Below are 22,297 nucleotides of genomic sequence, written 5' to 3'. Positions count from 1 at the left end.
CTCATTCCTGGTCTGGAGCCTGCCCGCAGCAGCGCGGTATATACATAATTTGGTATACAAGTCACTTTGGTATATAAGTCACAGGACCAGCCATACTAAGAAAAAAAGTGCGACTTATAATCCGGAAATTATGGTATATGAATATACAACATAACATAATGTGCATAATAATTGCAAACCAATGTGTTTTAGCTCTGTTTTGTTGGCTAGAGGAGCGCGATTATGAACAAGAGGTGTTGCTTTTGGCCTTGAATACGGAAGTGAAAGTAGGTCAAGATGTGATGTGCTTGTCAGCCAATAGTGCAATCAGATAAAAGAAATAATCTGGACAGCGACTTTAAGCTATTACTTTCAAACAGGTTTCAGAGGTTCTTGAGCAAATTCACATGGGACATCACTCTGAAGCATTTTGCTGACCAGAAACTCCATAACAACTTTTCTGGTTCATGTTGTGGAAACCTGCTTTACGGCAGCTCTTAGCTTATACAAAGGCCAGCAGTTAGCCTTTTCAGTTAGCTAACCGTCAGTAAAAACTGCAAGAAAAAGAATATTTTTTCTTTTTTGTTGGCATCATGGTGGAGCTGGATAGTATATATAAGAGAGTACTGTCTTTGGAGCTGATGCAAAAAGCTTAAAACAGAGTGAACATTGGCACGGCCTACACTCGTTTGAAGGAGCTTAAGGAGGCTACAAAATCACGAACTGATGGTGATCTTGCGTTGTTGCTACTGGACTTGTAAGTAATCATACTTTTTGTCCAACAGTGTGGCTCTTTTAACTTTGTGGCTTATTTAGTATCAGTTGGCTCGTGTTATCATTAGCTTGTTGTTGTTAGCATTAGCAACAGCAGGCTGCTGCAGGGTGGTTTACGCCAGTAATTCTGCTAATGTTCCAGTGTTGCACAAAGGGATGCCTGAAATATCAATACACTAAAATATCACAATATTTGTGTTATGATACAGAACTGATTTTAAAAAGCTGTTTATCAATTTTTATTAAGAATTTACATGCAAATTTCTTTGTGGTGCAGTTCAAACTGACTGCTGAAGGAACACCGTCATCTCGTGATAATACTGGATGTGTCTTGGAAAAGTCTAGCCTGACTTTTTCAATTAAATTCAGTCTTAAAAATTGCAAATGTTATCTGGCTGTAGTATCGCAATATATCATATTGTCTCATCTGTACTGTGATATATATTGTATCACCAGATTTGTGCCAATTTAAATAAATGTAAACGTACAAGAACATAATTTCTATCACTTATTTGGGACAAAATCATTTTTTTTATGAAATATTGATGAAATACTGCTCACAATAGAATCCCACCAAGTCAGCACCACAAACAATCACAAACGGTGGTTGGCAGGAATTGCAAGAAGTTCAGTACAGAGGTGAAAATGTGTTGGTTTGCACAGATCCACGGATCCTGCCGTGATGCTGCTCTGCCAACCAAAACTTACCGACTTTAACCTCTGCTTAGCTGTGGTGGGACGGAGAAGGAAAAAGAAAGAGGTTAAGAACAGACATGCATGCTAGTAGCATAGTGAGTGCTCAAGGTTGAGGACAAAGGTGTTGACAAACAGGACGGGTGCCGAGGGACGGCGAGTAGTCGCAGGCATTTCAACCCGAACTGTGCCGACAGAGAAGAAGAGAAGGTGATCTGGTCCACAGTTTACCTTCTTAAAGAAGGGCATTCGTTTCTCTTTTGCTAAAGGTGATAAAACAGTATTTGGACTGGCTTTAGGGGAGCGCAGGTTGACTTGAAGCTCACTGTCCTCTGCGTCTAAACCTGTGGCGTCTATGTCAACAGCTATCCACACAGACAGACAAGAGTAACATCACAAAGACGTGATCACGACTGGAAACGTTCACAGAACGTAAATACTACAGAGAGAGTGAACGAAACATTGAAATATGTTGGAATTTTAATGCATTTCACCTTGATTTCACTTGTTAAATGATAGTTGAGAGTATATAAAAAGTGTATAATGGATTTATTTTTACTCACCAGATGAAGGAGGAGTTGATTTCCTTGAGTTAGAAACCACTTCACCTAAACTAGATGATGAGTTTGCTCCTAGTTTACTGAAACAAAAGTCATACGAGTCCAATTAAACTTTAGTTTCTCTTAAAGGGACTTGTTTGTGGGACTAGTGCTTCTTACCTGGAGTAGAACTTGCCCTGTTTGGCTCTCTGCTCCTGGAGGATGCGAGTGTTTTCGAGCTTCACCGGGCTGGGAATGAATCCAATGTCACAGCCTTCTTTCACCAGGCGCCCTATCCACCAGTCGTTGTTGAATTTCTACACAAAATATTGCACCAAAGCCATGATGACCATCCTTATTATTAGCATTTTATTGCAATGCCGACAGGAAAGTCAGTCACATCACCTCTTTGACGTGAAGGAAGTCTTTAGCTTCAAAGGAGACGGCCATCCCTGGCACAGGGACATCGTCATCATTACTCGGGCTGTAGCTGACATTTGTGCGAACAGCAAATGCAACTGCTTTGGTCTACCAGGAGGCATAAAACAGACAAATGCAAATGTCAGGTCGTGTGTGTGTGTGTGTGTGTGTGTGTGTAATTTTCGATCTTTTGTTTATTTTTGGTCAGCTGGGATTTCTTGTGTTTGTTCAAAGTATTAAAATAACTTGAGATAAGCGACTCATCTTCTTAAAGGTACATTATGTAGAAATGAAGTAAAAAATACATCCTCTGTGGTAAAAATTTAATTAAACAACTCTGGAGCTTTTTGCAGGCTGTTGTCAAATTACAATTATCTGCGCTGCAGTAGCAGCTCGCAGCAGACATGGCAACCCCACTCTCACCAGTGGTAAACAGTAGTTACGTCCCTCCTTCCATTGTTTTGAAATGAGAAAAATTGACAATCCCTGCAGCCAGCTGGATATGAAATATGTTTCAGTATAACCTTCCTTCCAAAATGACTGAAACTTTAGACTCATTAGGGATTTTCTCACTTTAAAATTCTCACTTGTTAATTCCTCTTGAAAAATGATAAATGACCACTTGTATAGCGCCTCTCAGAGTAAGGACTCCAAAGCGCTTTACACTACAGTGTACCATTCATCCATTCACACACACATTCACACACTGATGGTGATGAGCTACGATGTCGCCACAGCTGCCCTGGGGCGCACTGACAGAGGCGAGGCCGCCGAGCACAGGCGCCGCCGGTCCCTCCGACCACCACCAGCAGGCAAGGTGGGTTAAGTGTCTTGCCCAAGGACACAACAGCAGAATTCTCTGTCTGAAGCCGAGATCGAACCTGCAACCTTCCGATTACTGGACAACCCGCTCAACCTGTTGAGCTACTGCTGAAAAATTGATGTTCACAAAATGTTGCATAACATTTATTTAGTCGTGTCAAGGTGCTGTAGGAGCGTGCACTAGCACCGTGTCCTCAGAGAGATTAGTTATTATTTATCAGCGTGAGGAACTTATTTCTATCTATTTCTACCTTATGTAGGAACTATTTATTTACAGGTCCATCAGTTAATGTAAGAATTGTCCCAACCACAGCTGCATCCCCCACCCCCCAACCTGGTCTTACAGCAATCAGGAGCAAGCTGCACGTGTGTTTAGTGCGCTGCACGCGCACATTTAGCCATTTTTAGCGGCTCAGGAGCCCGCAGGTACGGTGTGTGTCACTCACTCTGGTTAATCCAACAGGGAGCCCGTGTTCTGTCCAGTCTGTCAGACAGGCATACTGTGTAATACGGGTATGACAGTCTGTCAAGGTATGGCGACTGGACAGAACACCGGCTCCGGGAGCCGTTTCTTTAGCGACCGACACATCACTACATCATTCCTCCTTCCTAATGTCCTGAAGAACGGTCCGGAGCGCGGAGTGTTTAGCTAACCTTTAGGAAATGTCAACTACAGTTATCCAGAAAGTAGCTAAGGGTTACCAGAGATGTTTCTGAGGTGTTCGCTAGTACTTTTAAGATTTAAAAAGTCAAGAAGGGGGCCTGAAAAGCTCTTAGAAATAGCGTCAAAGTCGCCAAGTTGGCAACACTGTGGGAGGAGCGCTTAATTTGCAACTCATGGCAGCGCAAGTGGGAGGAGCAAATAATCGGCTTGTTTTGTTTTTATAATCGTTCAAAACTCAGATCGTAATTGGGATTAAAATTCGATTAATTGAGCAGCCCTAACTTTTATAATAATGAACCGTTATAATAACGAATACTGGATGATGCAATGAAATACGTAAATAATCATATGGTTGAATGAACAATATTGGCTGAAGAATAATAACAATGTTTTGATTAATCTGTGCTTAAATGACTGAAGTTGAAATGAACATTATTATGTTATAATCAGCAGTACGTGACTTGACCGCTCACACACTCAGACACATGATGATGACAAGGTTAAAGTCATCTCATGACACATTGCTTTCTGATCCACAAATCAGAGCTCCTGTATCTGAGCAAGGTGTGGTTTCTGAGGTTGTTGGCAAAACCCCTTTACATGTCAAATTCTGATTTGTCAGTAAATCAAAATATGGCAATTATTAAAACAGAACTCACTTCCTCGTGAGTTAGTTGAGCCGAACTCTGGACTGGCCACCGGAGGAAACCTATTCTCCCATCGCATCTTTGACAAGCTGTCAAAACCTGTTGCACACTACAGCTGACCGCAAACGGTTCCTTCAGAACAAAACTGACACAGCTCCGACTCCTTAAGAGTGCTTCCATAGACGCAAACACTACCTCTTGTGACCTGGAGACAACTTGAAGACCGGTCTAGTGGTGCCGCAATTTCTCCTACGGACCTCGGTGCCTTGGAGTCCACGGACTTCGACACATTCCGGATCTACCCCAGGGGTCTCCGAAAGAAAGGGTACGTTGGCACGACAGATTGCGTCTGATGCCGTTTTATTAGAAATCAACTTTCTAGTTTAATGCAGACCAAATTCAATCCCACTCAGAACTCAGTTTCTTCAGATACGAAGGTTCTGATAACATCACATTCACACATCATCACACCTCAAATTCCATCCACTTAGAAGTTTTTTCCCAGTTGTCATGTTTTAAATTGTTTAGAAAATAAATTTACTTTTTATAAACTTGACTCTGTCTGAATTAATACAAAGTGTGTTACGATCCCTGAATAAACAAAGAATCCTAATTCTTCTGGTTAAACATTCAAAGATCAATCAGGTTGATACTCTATATTTATATAGAATCACATCTTATTGATCATAATTAAAACCCAAAATACATCTGTAGTCAAATACTACAGACTCCAGATTTAAGTATTAAAAAAAAGGTAGATTATTGCTTCAACACCTTTAGTAAAACAAAACAAGCTGCACAAACAGCTGTGCTCATAAACCAATCCAACATTCTTTACAATGGCAGAATCAATTCTGGCCTTCCTGCCTAATAACTGTGGCTCGTCCCCTTTTGGACACATAATCATTAAGAGAAATCAAAATCAGATGAAATATCTTCATTAACCCTGTGGAGTGTTCAGACTGCCTCAAACAGCATTTAAACGTGACTCCTCTGCTCCAAACGACTGATAAAAAAATAAAAACACACTATAAGAAGCAGCATTGTAACTAAACATCTAAGCTAGTTTCTGAACATTTTGTAGCGCTAGAATATTATTTAAGGCACACATTCCTTTAGGAATAACATAAAATGCTTCTGGACATAATGTTGGAGACGGTCTGGCTGCAACAGTTGGCAGCGTGGCCGTGCCCTCAAACAGATTACATTTGCTTATTCTGCGATGGAGCAAGCACGATGGAAGTCAACTGAAAAGCCAAAATGAATGCACAAGGATGTGGTTTAAAATAATCCCCCTGGCATAATCTCACATGCTAAATTTTTACCTGCAGATAAAAGAGAGCAAGATGAGAGAAATTGCATGAAATAATCAGCCGGACGCCACGGCAGACCCATCAGATCGGAGCTTTTGATGCTATAATTCAGTTGGGCTGCATGATTTTGAGAAATGCTTTTCAAAGTGCACTCAAATCTGGCCTGCTGTGGGGATTTTATCTGAGTAGGACCACAATCTGATCTTCTCCAAGCAACCCAAAAAACAAAACAGGGATAAATCTGTGCCATAACTGCATGAGAAAAGTACAAGATAAGTATCTTTTGCTGATATGATAGAAAGTTTATATGTTTTCAAAGCCATTTATGAATAGACAACGGTTTTAAAAGTTGCTAAGATTCAATGCCAAAAGAAATTGAAATAGATTTAATGAACGGAGCTAAACTTAGTTAACATGGTGCAGCAATAAAGCTCAAAGGAACGTCACATTCTGAATTTATATGGGTTTAAAAGCTGATAACGTCTTAATGTGGCTGTAATAACGTATTTTTTCTGTCACCAAGCTGTAAAAACATTTATTGCTGGGCGACAGAGTTAATAAAAACATTTATTTTGCAGTTTTTCCTGCTGCATTATTTTAAGCAGGCAATAATTCTGCTAAAGTATTTCAGGAAGGTTTTCACAGCTAACCTCAGAGGCCTCATTGAAACAAAACAGGGTGGAAATGAAAACCAATTCATAACAGAAGTCCTTGTGGAATTATTCTCCTCATGCAGACCGGAATGTAAATAGTCACTGGTGCGTGTGTGTGTGTGTGCGTGTGCGTGTGCGTGTGCGCGCGCGCGTGTGTGTGTGTGTGTGTGTGTGTGTGTGTGTGTGTGTGTGTGTGTGTGTGTGTGCGTGCGTGCGTGCGTGCGTGTGAGACAATTACACCAAGGTAAACATCCAGTTTGGTGTGTGTAATGGGACTTGCAGAGGACAGAAAGTCCTTGTCGTCTGCACACACTGGGACACATTCCTGCATAAAGGTATGGGGTCTATTATAAATGCACAAACCTTCTCAATCATCTCCCGGCCAGCTGCCTCCTTCCTCCTTTCCTTTAGAGCTGAATCAGATATAATCCACCACAAATGCTACTTTTTAAAGTGACAATGTGTAGTTTTTACCATAAATCTCTAGAAATATTCATGGAAATGTAGTTGTAAATGAATTAAAAGATGCCAAACTGTTGAAAAATATTGGCAGTTTCCAAACATTTAGCCATAAAAATCATGTCTAAAATATTTGGGAGCGGGTCTATTGGGCCATTCCCATCTGTACCGGGTCGGCCCGGGCCGGGTAGCGTAGGTTGTTTACATATCTGGGTGGCCTGGTATTTTTCCGGGCCAACCAAGGCTCATTCTCAGCCCTCTTCTCGATGGGGGTCTGCTTCAGGCCGACCAGGGCCAACACACCCACTGCTGACAGCAAATTCACACCTTCCATTAGAGCAAGCCTCTGATTGGTGGGTAGAATCAGCCCACATGGGCTTAAGACAAGGATGTGTGGAATCAACCGGGTCAGGCTTGGGCCGACTGGGGCTACCCGGCCCGGGCCGACCCGGTACAGATGGGAATGGCCCATAAGTCTCAGGGCGACGCCATATTAGATGCCATGTTTCCTTCTACGGGAGCTCAGGAGGACAAAATGCATTTATTGATTTGTAACAAACAGTTACAGAACTTTCATCATTCTTAAATGTTGTTGTTTTACACATTTACCTCTTCACTTGTTGCCATTGATGAAAGAGAGTCTTATGTGCTTGTCGTTTTGCTGGAGGTGGTGCACCCAGGGATTTTTGACCCTAATGGCAATCCGTTGGTAAGGTCTTATTTGAACACAAAAGTAATGCTTGCATGCAACGATTTAGGTAAGTACTGCCCCCTATCGCCAGGGAAAATACACACTGTCACTTTAAAGCCTCAAGGGCAAATCTGGAAAACAAATTAGCTTAAAACATTTTTTCATGCCTCTTAAAAGTATTTTATCACAGCTATAAATATACTGTGGAGATTTAAAAGAAAATAATTATGAAGTGGTTCTCTTGCATTTGTCCAAAAACCTGATTTATTATCTACTGGACCATATGGTGTTCTGCCTCACCGGACCACGGCACTTCCACACTTCCCTGCATCCTCCACTTATTACACTCTTGCGTATTTGGCAATAGAACACCACTGGTGAGACTCACGGCTCAATAATATCAGAGAAGGAGAAACAGCACTTCTTCAACTTTAGGACAAACTACCAGAGTCCAAAAAGAAAAACACCAATTGAAGTCACAGACAAAGAAAGAAGTTTGGACCTAGAAAACAGCAGCTGGTGTTTGGCGCTCTCTCGCTTCCTCTGGCAATGCGGGTTTGCGGTTCTGGCGGACATGACCCAGGGCTGATAGCCAATGGGAGGGGTGACTGTTCCGTGACTGTGTTTGTGTTTAAAGCCAGCTTGCTTTGTAAATTTGCTGCTATTACGACTTTAAGCGATGTCAGGTTTTATTATGGAGGCCAGATAAGTATAAAAGTGGACAACCATTACACGCTGTACCAGGAATTCCTATAAGGCAGCGCTAACAAACAGTCAGTAAACCACCTATATGTCATCAGTCGTTTGGTCCTGTGGTGACTGAATGAATGCTGCTAATTCACCATGTAACACGCCACAGCCTTCCCAACACACACAGGACCTCCCACTGTAAATCAACACCCCAACATTGTTTCACCTTCAATGTTTTGGATTTATTTGAAATTAATTCTGCACAGCTCTGCGAAGCTGGCCTCGGGCTGTACTCTGCGCCTGCACCATCTATTTTTATATGGCACCATATTAACTGTTATTTATTTATAATGGGAAGATTGTTCTATAATTATCCAAGGTTGCTTGGGTGTATTGAGTAAGCCATTCCAGCTGCCAGGTATTTACTCCGTGCAGCTTGTCCCCTATGAGATACTCCAGGTTTGAGTTGGTTTTATGTTTTCAATATTAAAAAAAAAACATCTCCAACAGCTGTTTCCTGTTTCTTTTACTTAGTTGGATTCTTAATTCTGACTCTATTCTACTTGTTTTTATATTTCTGACATTTTCAGTTTCAAAACATCTGAATACATAAATAAATACATAAATAGATTAACCTATTGTGATACTGAGATGTAAAATCAGTCCTACTATTTAGGATAGTCCACATTTAGGACTATCCTAAATAAATATGACTGCATATGTAGAAACTAAAGCCATATTTAGACTTTTAAAGCGGCACCCTGACCAATTACAGGCTCATGGTCTTCATTACTTTCAACAAACAGTTGGGTAGGTCTCTGTCAATCTCTGCGAGCCTCCCGCAGAACCCTTGCATTGATGCATCATGCCGTTGTATGCCTTCGCACCCATGCAGTGGGAGAAGCATACGCCATTTAAGGCCGATTATGTAACAGCGAAACAACAAAGCCATCCAAATTTGAAGGACAGTCAAAAGGGGTCCTAATTTTCCTCATGTTTCGAGGACAGGTCTGGAGTTTCCTTGGTGACAAAGGCTATCCCTGGATTGATTGCAGGCCAAATGGGACATTTTTGTTTATGTACCTAGGGATGCACTGATATGAAATTTTTAGGCCGACACCGATATTAAAATCTCTGTTACGGCCAATAACCGATATTTGCAGATACCGAAACATATATATGTATATACGTATGTATATAAGTATGTATATATGTGTGTGTGTATATATATATATATATATATATATATATATATATATATATACACACACACATATACACATATATATACACATATACTGAATATATACTTTTTTGCCCCATTGTATGTATATATATATATATATATATATATATGTATATATATATATATATATATATATATATATATATATATACACACATATACACATATATATACACATATATCGGCCATGTTACCATTACCTGCCATTTTTTATCGCTGAAAGTTTTATTCTAGTTTTTTTAATTTATTATATTTTATTCTATTTTTAATCTTATTATTCATGTTATATGTAGCACATTAGTACCGAAGCAAGTTCCTAGTTTGTGAATTGTTTGTTCACTGACAATGGCAATAAACCTATTCTGATTCTGATGTATATATATATATATATATATATATATATATATATATATATATATATATATATATACATATATATATATATATATACATACAATGGGGCAAAAAAGTATATATTCAGCCACCGATTGTGCAAGTTCTCCCACTTAAAATGATGACAGAGGTCAGTAATTTTCATCATAGGTACACTTCAACTGTGAGAGACAGATTGTGAAAAAAAAATCCATGAATTCACATGGCAGGACTTTTAAAGAATTTATTTGTAAATCAGGGTGGAAAATAAGTATTTGGTCACTTCAAACAAGGAAAATCTCTGGCTCTCACAGACCTGTAATGTCTTCTTTAAGAAGCTTTTCTGTCCTCCACTCGTTACCTGTATTAATGGCACCTGTTTGAACTCATTATCTGTATAAAAGACACCTGTCCACAGCCTCAAACAGTCAGACTCCAAACTCCATTATGGCCAAGACCAAAGAGCTTTCGAAGGACACCAGGAAAAGAATTGTAGACCTGCACCAGACTGGGAAGAGTGAATCTACAATAGGCAAGTAGCTTGGTGTGAAAACATCAACTGTGGGAGCAATTATCAGAAAATGGAAGACATACAAGACCACTGATAATCTCCCTCGATCTGGGGCTCCACGCAAGATCTCATCCCGTGGGGTAAAAATGATCATGAGAACGGTGAGCAAGAATCCCAGAACCACACAGGGGGACCTGGTGAATGACCTGCAGAGAGCTGGGACCACAGTAACACAGGTCACCATCAGTAACACACTACAACGGCAGGGAATCAAATCCTGCAGTGCCAGAAGTGTTCCGCTGCTGAAGCCAGTGCATGTCCAGGCCCGTCTGAAGTTTGCCAGAGAGCACATGGATGATACAGCAGAGGATTGGGAGAATGTCATGTGGTCAGATGAAACCAAAGTAGAACGTTTTGGTATAAACTCAACTCGTTGTGTTTGGAGGAAGAAGAATACTGAGTTGCATCCCAAAAACACCATACCTACTGTGAAGCATGGGGGTGGGAATATCATGCTTTGGGGCTGTTTTTCTGCTAAGGAGACAGGACGACTGATCCGTGTTAAGGACAGAATGAATGGGGCCATGTATCGTGAGATTCTGAGCCAAAACCTCCTTCCATCAGTGAGAGCTTTGAAGATGAAACGTGGCTGGGTCTTCCAACACGACAATGATCCCAAACACACCACCCGGGCAACAAAGGAGTGGCTCCGTAAGAAGCATTTGAAAGTCCTGGAGTGGCCTAGCCAGTCTCCAGACCTCAACCCCATAGAAAATCTGTGGAGGGAGTTGAAAGTTCGTGTTGCTCGGCGACAGCCCCAAAACATCACTGCTCTCGAGAAGATCTGCATGGAGGAATGGGCCAAAATACCAGCTACTGTGTGTGCAAACCTGGTAAAGACCTATAGTAATCGTTTGACCTCTGTTATTGCCAACAAAGGTTATGTTACGAAGTACTGAGTTGAATTTTTGTTATTGACCACTTATTTTCCACCCTGATTTACAAATAAATTCTTTAAAAATCCTGCCATGTGAATTCATGGATTTTTTTTTTCACATTCTGTCTTTCACAGTTGAAGTGTACCTATTATGAAAATTACTGACCTCCGTCATCCTTTTAAGTGGGAGAACTTGCACAATCGGTGGCTGACTACATACTTTTTTGCCCCATTGTATGTTTATATATATATATATATATATTGGATTGGTGGACTTCAGCCTGGCGAGGTCATCAACCTGCAGGTGTAAATGTACTCTGCGCTCCTCCCAAGATCTCCCTCCCACCTGTGGCTACAGTGGCTGAACGCCATAGGGCTGCTCTCGCTGGGGAAACAGGATCCCAGCCCCCCTGCGCCTTCCTCTCGGTGTCTCATGTTGTGAATTGTTGATGTTCGTGCTTATATGTTTGAGGCGTTTTTTTTTTTTTTTTGCATAATAAAGCTACGCCCTGCCGGGAGTAACTCTGGTATGCCTTTTTTCCCTCTCCCAATTTATCCTCATGTGATCCCCTTTTCATCTAATTAACGGTAGCGCGACTCTTGTTGCGAATGACCACAGTACCAATTCTTCTGTACTGAAACAATTGCCCCTCGGGGATGATTAAAGTTTTTTTGAATTAAATTGAATTTGAATTCTGTCATGTAGTGAAGATGCTAATGCTAACGGTTAGCTTCTACTAGCTGAGATATTCTCTGCTGCAGGAGATAGGTGTAGCACATTATTTTCTTTTTTTTTTTTTTTTTTTTTTTTTTTTTTTTTAACGTGTCCTGTCTGGCTGTGAAGCAAGCAGAATTGATGTCTGAATGCTGGTAACAAGCCTTACAGTTTTACTCTCAGGTGGAGCATCAGAGCATCTGCTTTTAATGTCTCAGGTGGAGCATCAAAGAGTCTGCTTTTAATGTCGCACCTGATATTTAAAACTTTATTGTTATTGTTTTTGAATGCTTTGTAATTTCGACCAGACACGGAGACAGAGGTGAAAGAGAAAGGAAAAGAGAAAAGGTGGGGAGAGAGGGGGTTAGGTGGGGGGGGGGGATTCAACAAAAATAAACAATAATGAACAAGAGTCTGCTTCTAGACCTGCAAAATGAGACGAGAAAAAAGCAAAACATAACAAAAAAATGGGACACAACACCAATATAACAAAATCAAGCTATCACTGCGTCAACTTGATGAAGAAATATATAATCAATCATTGTTTAACTAAACAGTCACACGATAATATACCACAGTGCATTGAGTGCCCACCATAGTCTTAAGACATGTGTTGAACGTGCCCAAGCCCATACTTATGAGAGCACCATGTGAGCACCTGTGTGTGTACACGCGCTTGTTTATGTAAGGTTTATCTATAGGAGCGTCCAATAGAGAGTGTGAGGGACCACAGATCTGCCCCCCAAAGACGCGTAGGAGACGGGGGGGAGCTCCAAGTCCCAGAGATCCAGGCGCTGCCCCAGAACACAGGAACCCCAAGGAGCCTGCAACCAGAAAGGCCCCCGCCCCCCTCGAGAGGCACAGAGGATCGCCCCGGGGGGCCACAACCAGCAGCCGGCAGAGCCCCGGGAGATATCAGCGGCAAGTCCTCAGGCCTGCCCGCAGCCTCCCACCCCCTAGCCGGCTGAGTCCGGGACCCAGCGACCCGGGACCCAGGGGCGACCACCCCCGCCGGGGACCCAGCAGAGCCCAGGGACCCAGACCCCCCCAGGCCGCCACCGGGATTGATCAGGCAGATGCCAAAAATCTTAAACTCCCTGACCCGGGAGCCACGAACACTCAGGCAGACCAAGGCATCACACCCCCACCAGGTGTGACAGGGGGGAGGGGAGACGAAGATCTATATCATCAAAGGAGGTCCCAGGAGAAGGGAGGAGTCAAAGGCCCCACCTGACATATACAGTCATACACAAACACAGTCACACACTCCCTCCCTCATGCTCACACATGCACATACAACCAAAGACTTACAAAAATACACGCCGGACACCCATTCATGCTCCCCATACACACCCTATTCACTCTGGTCCCGGTAATGCTGCACATGGGGTACAACCACCACCGGTTACCAGAGTTTGACCCTTTCTGCTGGGGTGCTGATGAGCAGGCTCCCCCGCCCACCGCCGAGCACAGCAACCCACCACCCCAGACCCCAACCAGACGGCCAGATCTCCCTCCTAGTCTCCAGCCCCAGGCAGCCAAGCAACAACAGAGGTGTGCTAAGACCCCCTGGTCTCCCTCCACCTGCTCCAACATAGTGTTGTGTGTTAATGAGGTGTATTCTATTGCTGTGGTGAGCGGGCAGTGCGGGCATTTTCTGGCCTATGCCAGCTGATGCCACTGCACCACCCTACTTGCACCCACAGCCCTTGGTGTCTAAATGCAGTTTAAAATTCGAAGTGGGCACCGGCACTCGGGAGGAGGCTGAGAACTCCCCCTGCCAAGTGCCGTTGAATGTGCTCACTCCCAAGGCCCTAAGTGTATGTTTGCGTGGAATGTCGTCGGTGGAAGTGCATAAGGTGCAAATAAAATTGGGGGGCAGGAAGCCACAGGAATGCGGAAATGGGGTCCATACCCGCACTCCTCGACTTGTCCACCCCCCAAGGTCCTATGTGCATGTTTGTGTGATGATGTGAGGGAGCAGGAGGAGAGAAATAAACGGGGATGGGGAGGAATGGCTGGTAGGGCTTAGCCCTCCAGGGAGCCAGCTCCCCCACTGACCCCAATAGGCACCTCCGTTGTCATACCGCCGCCCAGGGCATGGAGACCCCAGCCCATCCTGCCAGGGCCCAAAGCAGCAGCATCACAGAGCCCCACAGAGCCCGAGGGAGCCGACCCAGCCCCACCCCAGCAGAATATCTATGCCCATCCCTGCATTTGCACAACTTCCAGAATATATAAGACATAAGACATCCAGGTAAGGTTGGGTCCTCCCCCTCCTGGACCTCCCCCTCCCCTGTGATGGGACAACAGAGGAGCCAGGGCCTGCCCTACGCCCCCGAACCCGGGCCAGGTACTTCTGCGTATTCCTGCCTTCTTCCCGGCAGCGTACATGTAGGGACCCGACCCCCAAGGCCCAGCCCAGATCCCCACACGGGGCCGGCCACCCCAACACCCCGAGCCCCCAGGCCCCCACCCAGACCCACCCAGGGGCAATGCAGCCGCCAGGCAGTAACCCATGGCCGCCGCCAAGACCTCCAAGGGGCCCCACTCACAACCGCCAGCAGTACACCCCCCGAGGCAACCCAAGCACCTCCAGAGGGGGGGAACAGCCCCCCAGTGCCAGACATCCCCAGTGAACCCATCCCCAGGGAACATCCAGATACTCCAAACTCAGACCCTCCACCCCCCCACCCACATCATCCCGCAGGACATCATCAACGGCCCCCCATCACCGCTATGTGATGGAACCGATCAAAGGAGCCCAGAGAGATTTATTTGAAGTGGAAGCAGAGGCTAAATCAAGTGCAATATGATCTAACAAAAGATTTCTATACTGGTTAATGCAGAGATTTTCTCTATTTTTCCAATTCAAGAGGATAGTTTTCTTAGCGATGCATATGGCAGTCAGAACCACGTGAACCAAAGATTTTTCAATCGGGACATCATCCAGGTTTCCCAGTAAACAAAGAGAGGGGGTGATTGGGATATGACATTTCAGAGACTTTGACAGGTCTTCACATACTCTACCCCAAAATTCCTGGACAGGTGGACAGGACCACAGTGCATGAACGTAATTGTCAGGAATGTTGTTTGTGCAGTGTGTACAGATGTCAGACGACACAAACCCCATCTTGAACATCCGATGACCTGTATAGTGTACTCTGTGTAGAACTTTGTACTGAATTAATTGTAAATTGGGGTGTCTGATCATTTTAAAAGTTTTTAAACAAGTTTGGGACCAGAAGTTCTGGTCAAAGCTGACTGATAGATCCACCTCCCATTTTTCAATAGGGATTGCTATTCTATCGTCTATTTTGGACAGTGTCTTATATACTTTAGACAGTAGTTTAGGGGGTTTGAGATTGCAGAAGTCTAAAACCCTTGGCGGGGTTTGTAATTCTATTTTATTGAGCTTAAATTTTTGTTTGACTACAGATTTGATTTGGTGGTATTCTAAAAAGCTATTCTTTTCTATTCCAAATTGGGAGACTATTCTATTAAATGGGATGAAGTCCAATCCTTCATATATGTTTTCCAGGTATAGGATTCCTTTATTTTTCCAGTCCAGAAGGTTCATCATTTTATTATTTTGCAAAATATCAGGATTATTCCAGATAGGTGTGCGTCTGCATGGTACTAGTGAAGACTCTGTCATTTTAAGATACTCCCACCATGCTGTCAGAGAAGTGCTGATACTAATACTTTTGAAGCCTTCATGTTTTCTTACGCTTGAGCTAATAAATGGTAAGTCTGAAAGCTCTATCGTATTGCAAATTGTCTGTTCTATGTCTAACCAGGACTCATCTAGTGGGTTATCTTGCAACCATCTTGGTATATATTGCAGCCTGTTGGCTAAAAAATAATAATAAAAGTTGGGTAGATCCAGTCCTCCTCTGTCTTTGCTCTTCTGAAGCGTTTTTAAGCTAATTCGTGGAGGTTTATCATGCCAGAGGAATTTGGTAATTGAGGAGTCCAGAGATCTAAACCAGTCAGCTGGTGGTTTGTTTGGGATCATTGAAAATAAGTAATTTATTCTGGGTAAGACCATCATTTTAATTGTAGCAACTCTTCCCATCAGTGATATTGGTAAGGATTTCCATCTAGCAAGATCATCCTCCACTTTCTTTAAAAGTGGGATGTAGTTTAATTTGGTTAGATCTGCTAACTTGGGAGAGACATTAATTCCCAGGTATGTGATATTACCTGACTCCAGTTGAGTATTAAGTAAATTGACAAAAGAGAAATTAATTGGTAGAACTGTTGATTTTAACCAGTTTATAGAGTAATCTGAAACTTTTGAAAAAGAGTTTATCAGTTCTATTGAATGAGACAGAGACGATTGAGAATTCTGGAGGAAGAGTAAAACATCATCTGCATAAAGACTGATCTTATGTTCTATTTTATTACACTTTATCCCTTTAATACCTGTTGTTTGCCTAATTGCTGCTGCTAGTGGTTCGATAAAGATAGCAAACAGTGAGGGGGAGAGTGGGCATCCCTGCCTGGTCCCCCTCTGAAGACAGAAGCTAGCTGATATTTGGTCGTTCGTCCTAACACGTGCAATTGGCGAACTGTATAATGTTTGTAGCCAGTTTATGAAGAAGTTCCCAAAACCAAATTTATGTAAAGTTGCAAATAAGAACTTCCAGTTAACTCTATCAAAAGCCTTTTCTGCATCTAGAGATAATATACTAGTTTCTATGTTTCTACTGTAAGAGAAATCTATCAAATTAAGTAATCTACGCGAATTAGTGGACGACTGTCTACCCTTTATGAAACCAGTTTGGTCAGGGTGTATTAAGAAGGGGGTTACCTTCTCTAATCTTTTTGCCAGGGCTTTACAAATTATTTTGAGATCAACATTAATAAGAGAAATTGGGCGATAGCTGGTTAGAAATGCTGGGTCTTTGCCTGGTTTTAACAAGAGACTAATATTGGCTGAGTTCATGTTTGGCTGTAATCTGCCGCTCTCTTCGATTTCCCTCACCATTCTGAAAAATGTTGGAGCCAAAATGGTCCAGAATTCTTTGTAGAACTCTGCTGGGAACCCGTCTGGACCTGGAGCTTTCCCATTAGTCATGGATTTAAGGGCTTCCTGGAGCTCTGCTGATGTTAGTGGCGAGTCCAGGACTGCAACTTGGCTGTCTGTTAATTTAGGAAGTGTTATCCTGTCAAGGAACTCATCGATCTCGTCATCTGATGGGTTTATCTGTGGTGAGTACAAAGTTTGGTAAAAGTCTCTGAAAGTGTTGTTTATTCTTTCAGGGTCATAAACTATATTCCCAGTTGAGTCTTTAACAGCAGATATGGTAGTTTTCTCTTTATTAATTTTTAATTGGCTGGCCAGAAATTTACCGGATTTATTACTATGTTCAAAGTTTTCTATTCGTAGTCTTTGTGCTAAAAATTGTGTTTTTTTGTCAATAATTCCATGAAGTTCTAATTTAGCTTTACGTAATTTGCTCAGTAACTCTTCTTCTGTGGATGTCTCTAAAGACTTAATGATTTCTTCTAACTCCTGGATACGTTTATTTTCTGTTTTTTTTCTTATGTGATGAGAAAGAGATTATTTTACCTCTCATCACTGCCTTTCCTGCCTCCCAGAGAATAGATGCTGATGTTCCAGGCAGGTCATTATGTTCTAAATATAAAGCCCACTCCTTTTTTAAAAATTCTATAAAACCTTCATCTTTAAGCAGTGATGTATTAAACCTCCAGTTTTTGCTTGGTGGGATTGCTTTCTTGTTTACTAGAGTTAAAGAAACCGGAGCATGGTCGCTGACAACAATAGGGTGTATCTCAGTGTCTGAAATGTCAGCCAGCAATGAGCTGCTGACTAGAAAATAATCCAAACGTGAGTGAGAGTGATGGACGTGTGAGAAAAAAGTATACTCTCTACGGTTAGGATGAAGAGATCGCCATGCATCACAAAGCCCATAATCACTCATGTACTGTTTAACTATATAAGTGGATTGCCAATTGCGCCGAGTCCCAGCTGTACTGAGCCTGTCTAAGGAATGCATCCAAAAATTAAAATCACCTCCAAGTATAAGTGGACAGTCCAAGTGTTCGGAGAGTACAGAGAAAAAATTATGAAAGAATGGAGGGTCATCAATATTTGGACAGTATATGCTCACAATACATAAGCGTTGGTTCTGTATAGTTATTTTTAACATTATAAATCTACCTTCTGGATCAGAAACTGTGTCCAGTACTGTGAAATTGATGTTTTTGTGTATTAAAATAGCTACATCTATTTGCCTAGAGTTATAGCAGGCAGCGAACATGCTGGGAAACTCAGGTGTTTTAAGTTCATCTGCCGATGTGGCAGATCTATGAGTCTCCTGTAATAATATTACGTCTGCTTGCATTCTTTTTAACTGATCAAAAATCTTTAATCTTTTATCTCTTGAGCCAGTTCCATGTACGTTCCATGAGACAAATCTTAGTGCACCCATAGATGTGTGTGTGAGTAGCTAAAATATGACGCCTTCATGTGAATAAGATGGAATAAGTATCTAAATGTATAAAATAGTATGTTAATAAATAACAGAAAAGTAAATAATAATAAGGATTCAACAGTGTTTGTGGTTGTATTATTTGACGCATAAATTATGATATTGTGTTGTGACTTAAATATATCCATGTGTGTGTGTGTGTGTGTGTGTGTGTGTGTGTGCGTGTTCCTGTGTGTGTGTGTGTGGGTCTGTGTGTGCATGTGTGTGTCGGTGTGTGTGCGTGCGTGTGCGTGTGTGTGTGTGTGTGGAGTCTGACGCAGTGTTGGAAAGTTGTGTGGTTGTGCCATACAGGTGTAAAGAAGCAGATAAAAAGAGGAAAGGAAAATACAGAAACAGGTTAAAAAAGAAGAAAGAACTAAAAAGAAAAGGTGATGGGGTGTGAGGTGATGATGAACAGGTGAACTCATCATCTAAAACACGGATCTAGCAGCTGTTTATTACTGACGTGCTCAAACCCAGTGAATCTGATAAGAAAAATAAAGGTCTGACCTGATGTTGGGCTAATACAGCCAGTCTGTCACTCCTCGCTCCTTGTAAAGTTTATTATCCACATAAAGCTTATCCACTGAGATGACAGCTCTCTTCCCATCTTGGATAAACTTTTTACGCAGCGGAAAGAGAACTCTGCGCCGATCCAGGATTAATAATATTAATAATGTAGCACATTATTTTCATGTTCAGCATGTGAAAAACTCGAGTGGCCGATTGTAATCAGAAATAATCATTAAAAAAGGTTTTTTCAGTGAACCACACCTTTAAATTCTGTTTGTCTGTTAGTGTTTCTAGGTGACAAGATATGCTGAGGTAGTGGAAGGAATAAATATGAAGGCTAGATCATCCAAATTCACTACCGCTCTCTTAGCGGTCAAGGAAGGACTTGACCTACGTTGATCGGGTAGGACAAGTACTCACAAGAACGCTACCTCTGAATTTGGACACCTCCCGGCATGCTGGTGTAGTTATGGTCTAAAGGACGTGACTGTGCACATAAATGCTCACAGTCTGAGTCTGCACTTCCTCTGACCCCAGCCTGCCTCTCTCTGGTGGCCAGACCACCAGATACTATTTTCCCCAGTCATCTGTCATGCAAAAGGCCAGCAGTGGTGATCTATGCCAGGTTATCTTAAAAAGTCAACTTTTTGTTTTAATTAGTGTGCTAAAAAGGAAAAATAACAACACAGACCTGCAGGAATGATCCGTCTTTGCCAGCTATGAGCTACTGAGACAGAGCGCAGGAGGAAAATGTCCGAGTAAACGGATGGGGAGCCAAAAGCTTGAAGCTCGTGGCTAATGAACAAACTGACTGTTATGGACATTAAACACCCAAATAAAAGGCAATAAAACCATTTTCCAGACACTTCCTTGTATTAACATGAAAAATGTAACTCCACCAGGCCAGAAAGCAGGAAGGGAGCGGAATGCACTTGAAATTATTTCACACATCAAAGACGTAAATCTTTGCAATGCCAGCGTTTTGAGCGATTGTGCGGAAGTGGACTCTGATTGCAATTCCTGTCGCGCAAAAGCAAGCCTGTTCTGTCATGTATTGTTTGTTTATGTGCTGCTAATTGTGGCCAAGAGCAAAGCAGCAGCTTAGCTCTGATAAACAGCGATGATGAGCCCTTTGAGGCCCCTAACCTCTAACATCAGAGACCTCCAGAGGTCTTCATGTGACCAGCGTCAATGGAAGCAATACAAAATACTCCTTAGGAGACTATGAATATACTTTAAGTAAAGTTACACAGAAACTTTCAACCACGTCTAGTCCCGCACTCAACTGAACTCAATCCAATGGTTCGTCTATTGCAAGAAACCAGAGGATGTGGACTCTGCCTTTTGAAAATAAACAGATCAGTGCAAAGTTTATATTACAGCCCAAGTGAGGCCTGCCATCACTTGTTCAGGCAAAAATAAACCCATAGCTCTCAGTGTAAAAGCAAATTTGTATTTCTATACCTGTTGGAAGCTTTCTTTCAAAGTTGCACATGTAACTTGGTTTGGTTGTTAATAATTACATCATTGGGTAAAATAAGAGCATTCCTGAGGTAAGGCTACCAACCCTGGCCTTGTCAAGCTGTGTCTGAGCCTGTCGTTCTGCCTCTCTGCGCGCTGCCTCCTTGTCCTCCTCCAGGGAGACATCGGAGTCTGATGGACGGCTGGTGTAGGAGTCGGCCGAACCCTGTGGAGACACAGACAGCAACATCGTCACAGTCCCAGCAAAAGTCGAACTTAACTCCGTGTCCACTCGCATTATAAGAACAGCAGGTGTTACAATGATTCTTTAGGACACTTTGGCTCGTGCTTCAGAGAGAAGTTACAAATGTGCAAACACCCCCACACAGACCTAAGTGTTAAAACTAAGGAATCTGGGTGACTTTCATGGAGAAGAAGAGAAAAAAATTCACAGAAGCTCAAAGAAACGTGCATGCCCAACAATAATCAACTTGTTGACACACGGACACGCTCTTCCTGTGTGCACGAGAAAGGACGCCAAAGGACAGAAACTGTTGTTCTTATTATAACGTCTCTGGCAGCTCCTTGGCTCTCTCTCTTTCTATCTCCATCTCTTTGTCTGTCTCTCTCTCTCCCCCCCCCCCCCCATCTCTCCTCTCCCCCTCTCTCTCTTCCCTCTCTCTCTCTCTCCCCCTCTCTCTCTCTTTATCTGTGTATTTCTCTTTCTCTCTCCCTCCCTCTCTCTTGCTGTCCTCTCTTTCTATCTCTATCACTTTCTCTCTCTCTCTCTCTCTCTCTCTCTCTCTCTCTCTCTCTCTCTCTCTCTTCTCTCTCTCTCACATCTGTGTCTCACTTTCTCTTTCTCTCTCCCTCCCTCTCTCTTGCTGTCCTCTCTCTCTATTTATGGCTCCCTCTCTCTCCTCTCGCTCAATCTGTGTCTCCTTCTCCCTCTCCTCACTCTCTCTCTCTCTCTTTATCTGTGTCTCCTTCTCCCTCTCCTCACTCTCTCTCTCTCTCTTTATCTGTGTATTTCTCTTTCTCTCTCCCTCCCTCTCTCTTGCTGTCCTCTCTTTCTATCTCTATCACTTTCTCTCTCTCTCTCTCTCTCTCTCTCTCTCTCTCTTCTCTCTCTCTCTCATCTGTGTCTCACTCTCTCTTTCTCTCTCCCTCCCTCTCTCTTGCTGTCCTCTCTCTCTATTTATGGCTCCCTCTCTCTCCTCTCGCTCAATCTGTGTCTCCTTCTCCCTCTCCTCACTCTCTCTCTCTCTCTTTATCTGTGTCTCCCTCTCTATCCCTGCCTCACCTACTCTCTTCTCTCTCTTTCTCAATCCCCCCCTCTCCCTCTCTCTGCCTCACCTACTCTCCTCTCTCTCTCTCTCTCTCTCTCTCTCTCTCTCTCTCTCTCTCTCTCTCTCTCTCTCTCTCTCTCTCTCTCTCTCTCTCTCTCTCTCTCTCTCTCTCTCTCTCTCTCTCTCTCTCTCTCTCTCTCTCTCTCTCTCTCTCTCTCTCTCTCTCTCTCTCTCTCTCTTTCTCTCTCTCACACACACTAGCATTGGCTCCACTCTAGTCCACTCCGCCCACCTCCAGCCTGACCGTGTTCAGTCCACACTGCCTTAGGAATGCGGACGTGATTGAGCACATTGGCGTTCTCCAAAATTGGTGCGAAAAATAGATATCAGTGATATCTTTGCGGGGCAA

At 42.8% G+C, this 22,297-nt stretch overlaps 1 protein-coding gene across 8 annotated transcripts in view; it reads right to left on the bottom strand.

Moving 5' to 3' along the window:
• cacnb2a (calcium channel, voltage-dependent, beta 2a) overlaps positions 1-22,297 on the bottom strand; it is a 107,157-nt gene that overhangs the window by 14,098 nt on the left and 70,762 nt on the right. For 6 of the 8 annotated variants that reach the window (XM_015954650.3, XM_054751490.2, XM_054751491.2 and 3 more), the window contains 5 exons: positions 20,706-20,825; positions 2,391-2,513; positions 2,166-2,302; positions 2,010-2,086; positions 1,678-1,811 (listed from right to left, as the gene is read on the bottom strand). In XM_015954650.3, coding sequence (XP_015810136.3) covers positions 1,678-1,811; positions 2,010-2,086; positions 2,166-2,302; positions 2,391-2,513; positions 20,706-20,825 — 591 coding nt within the window. Of the gene's footprint in view, positions 1-1,461; positions 1,482-1,677; positions 1,812-2,009; positions 2,087-2,165; positions 2,303-2,390; positions 2,514-20,705; positions 20,826-22,297 lie in introns of all 8 variants that reach the window. The other 2 variants (XM_015954652.3, XM_015954653.3) reach the window with 1 other exon arrangement.

The sequence above is a fragment of the Nothobranchius furzeri genome, chromosome 7 (genome assembly GCF_043380555.1).
Source record: "Nothobranchius furzeri strain GRZ-AD chromosome 7, NfurGRZ-RIMD1, whole genome shotgun sequence".
NCBI lineage: Eukaryota > Metazoa > Chordata > Actinopteri > Cyprinodontiformes > Nothobranchiidae > Nothobranchius > Nothobranchius furzeri.
This window is presented reverse-complemented; position numbering and strand designations above follow the sequence as displayed.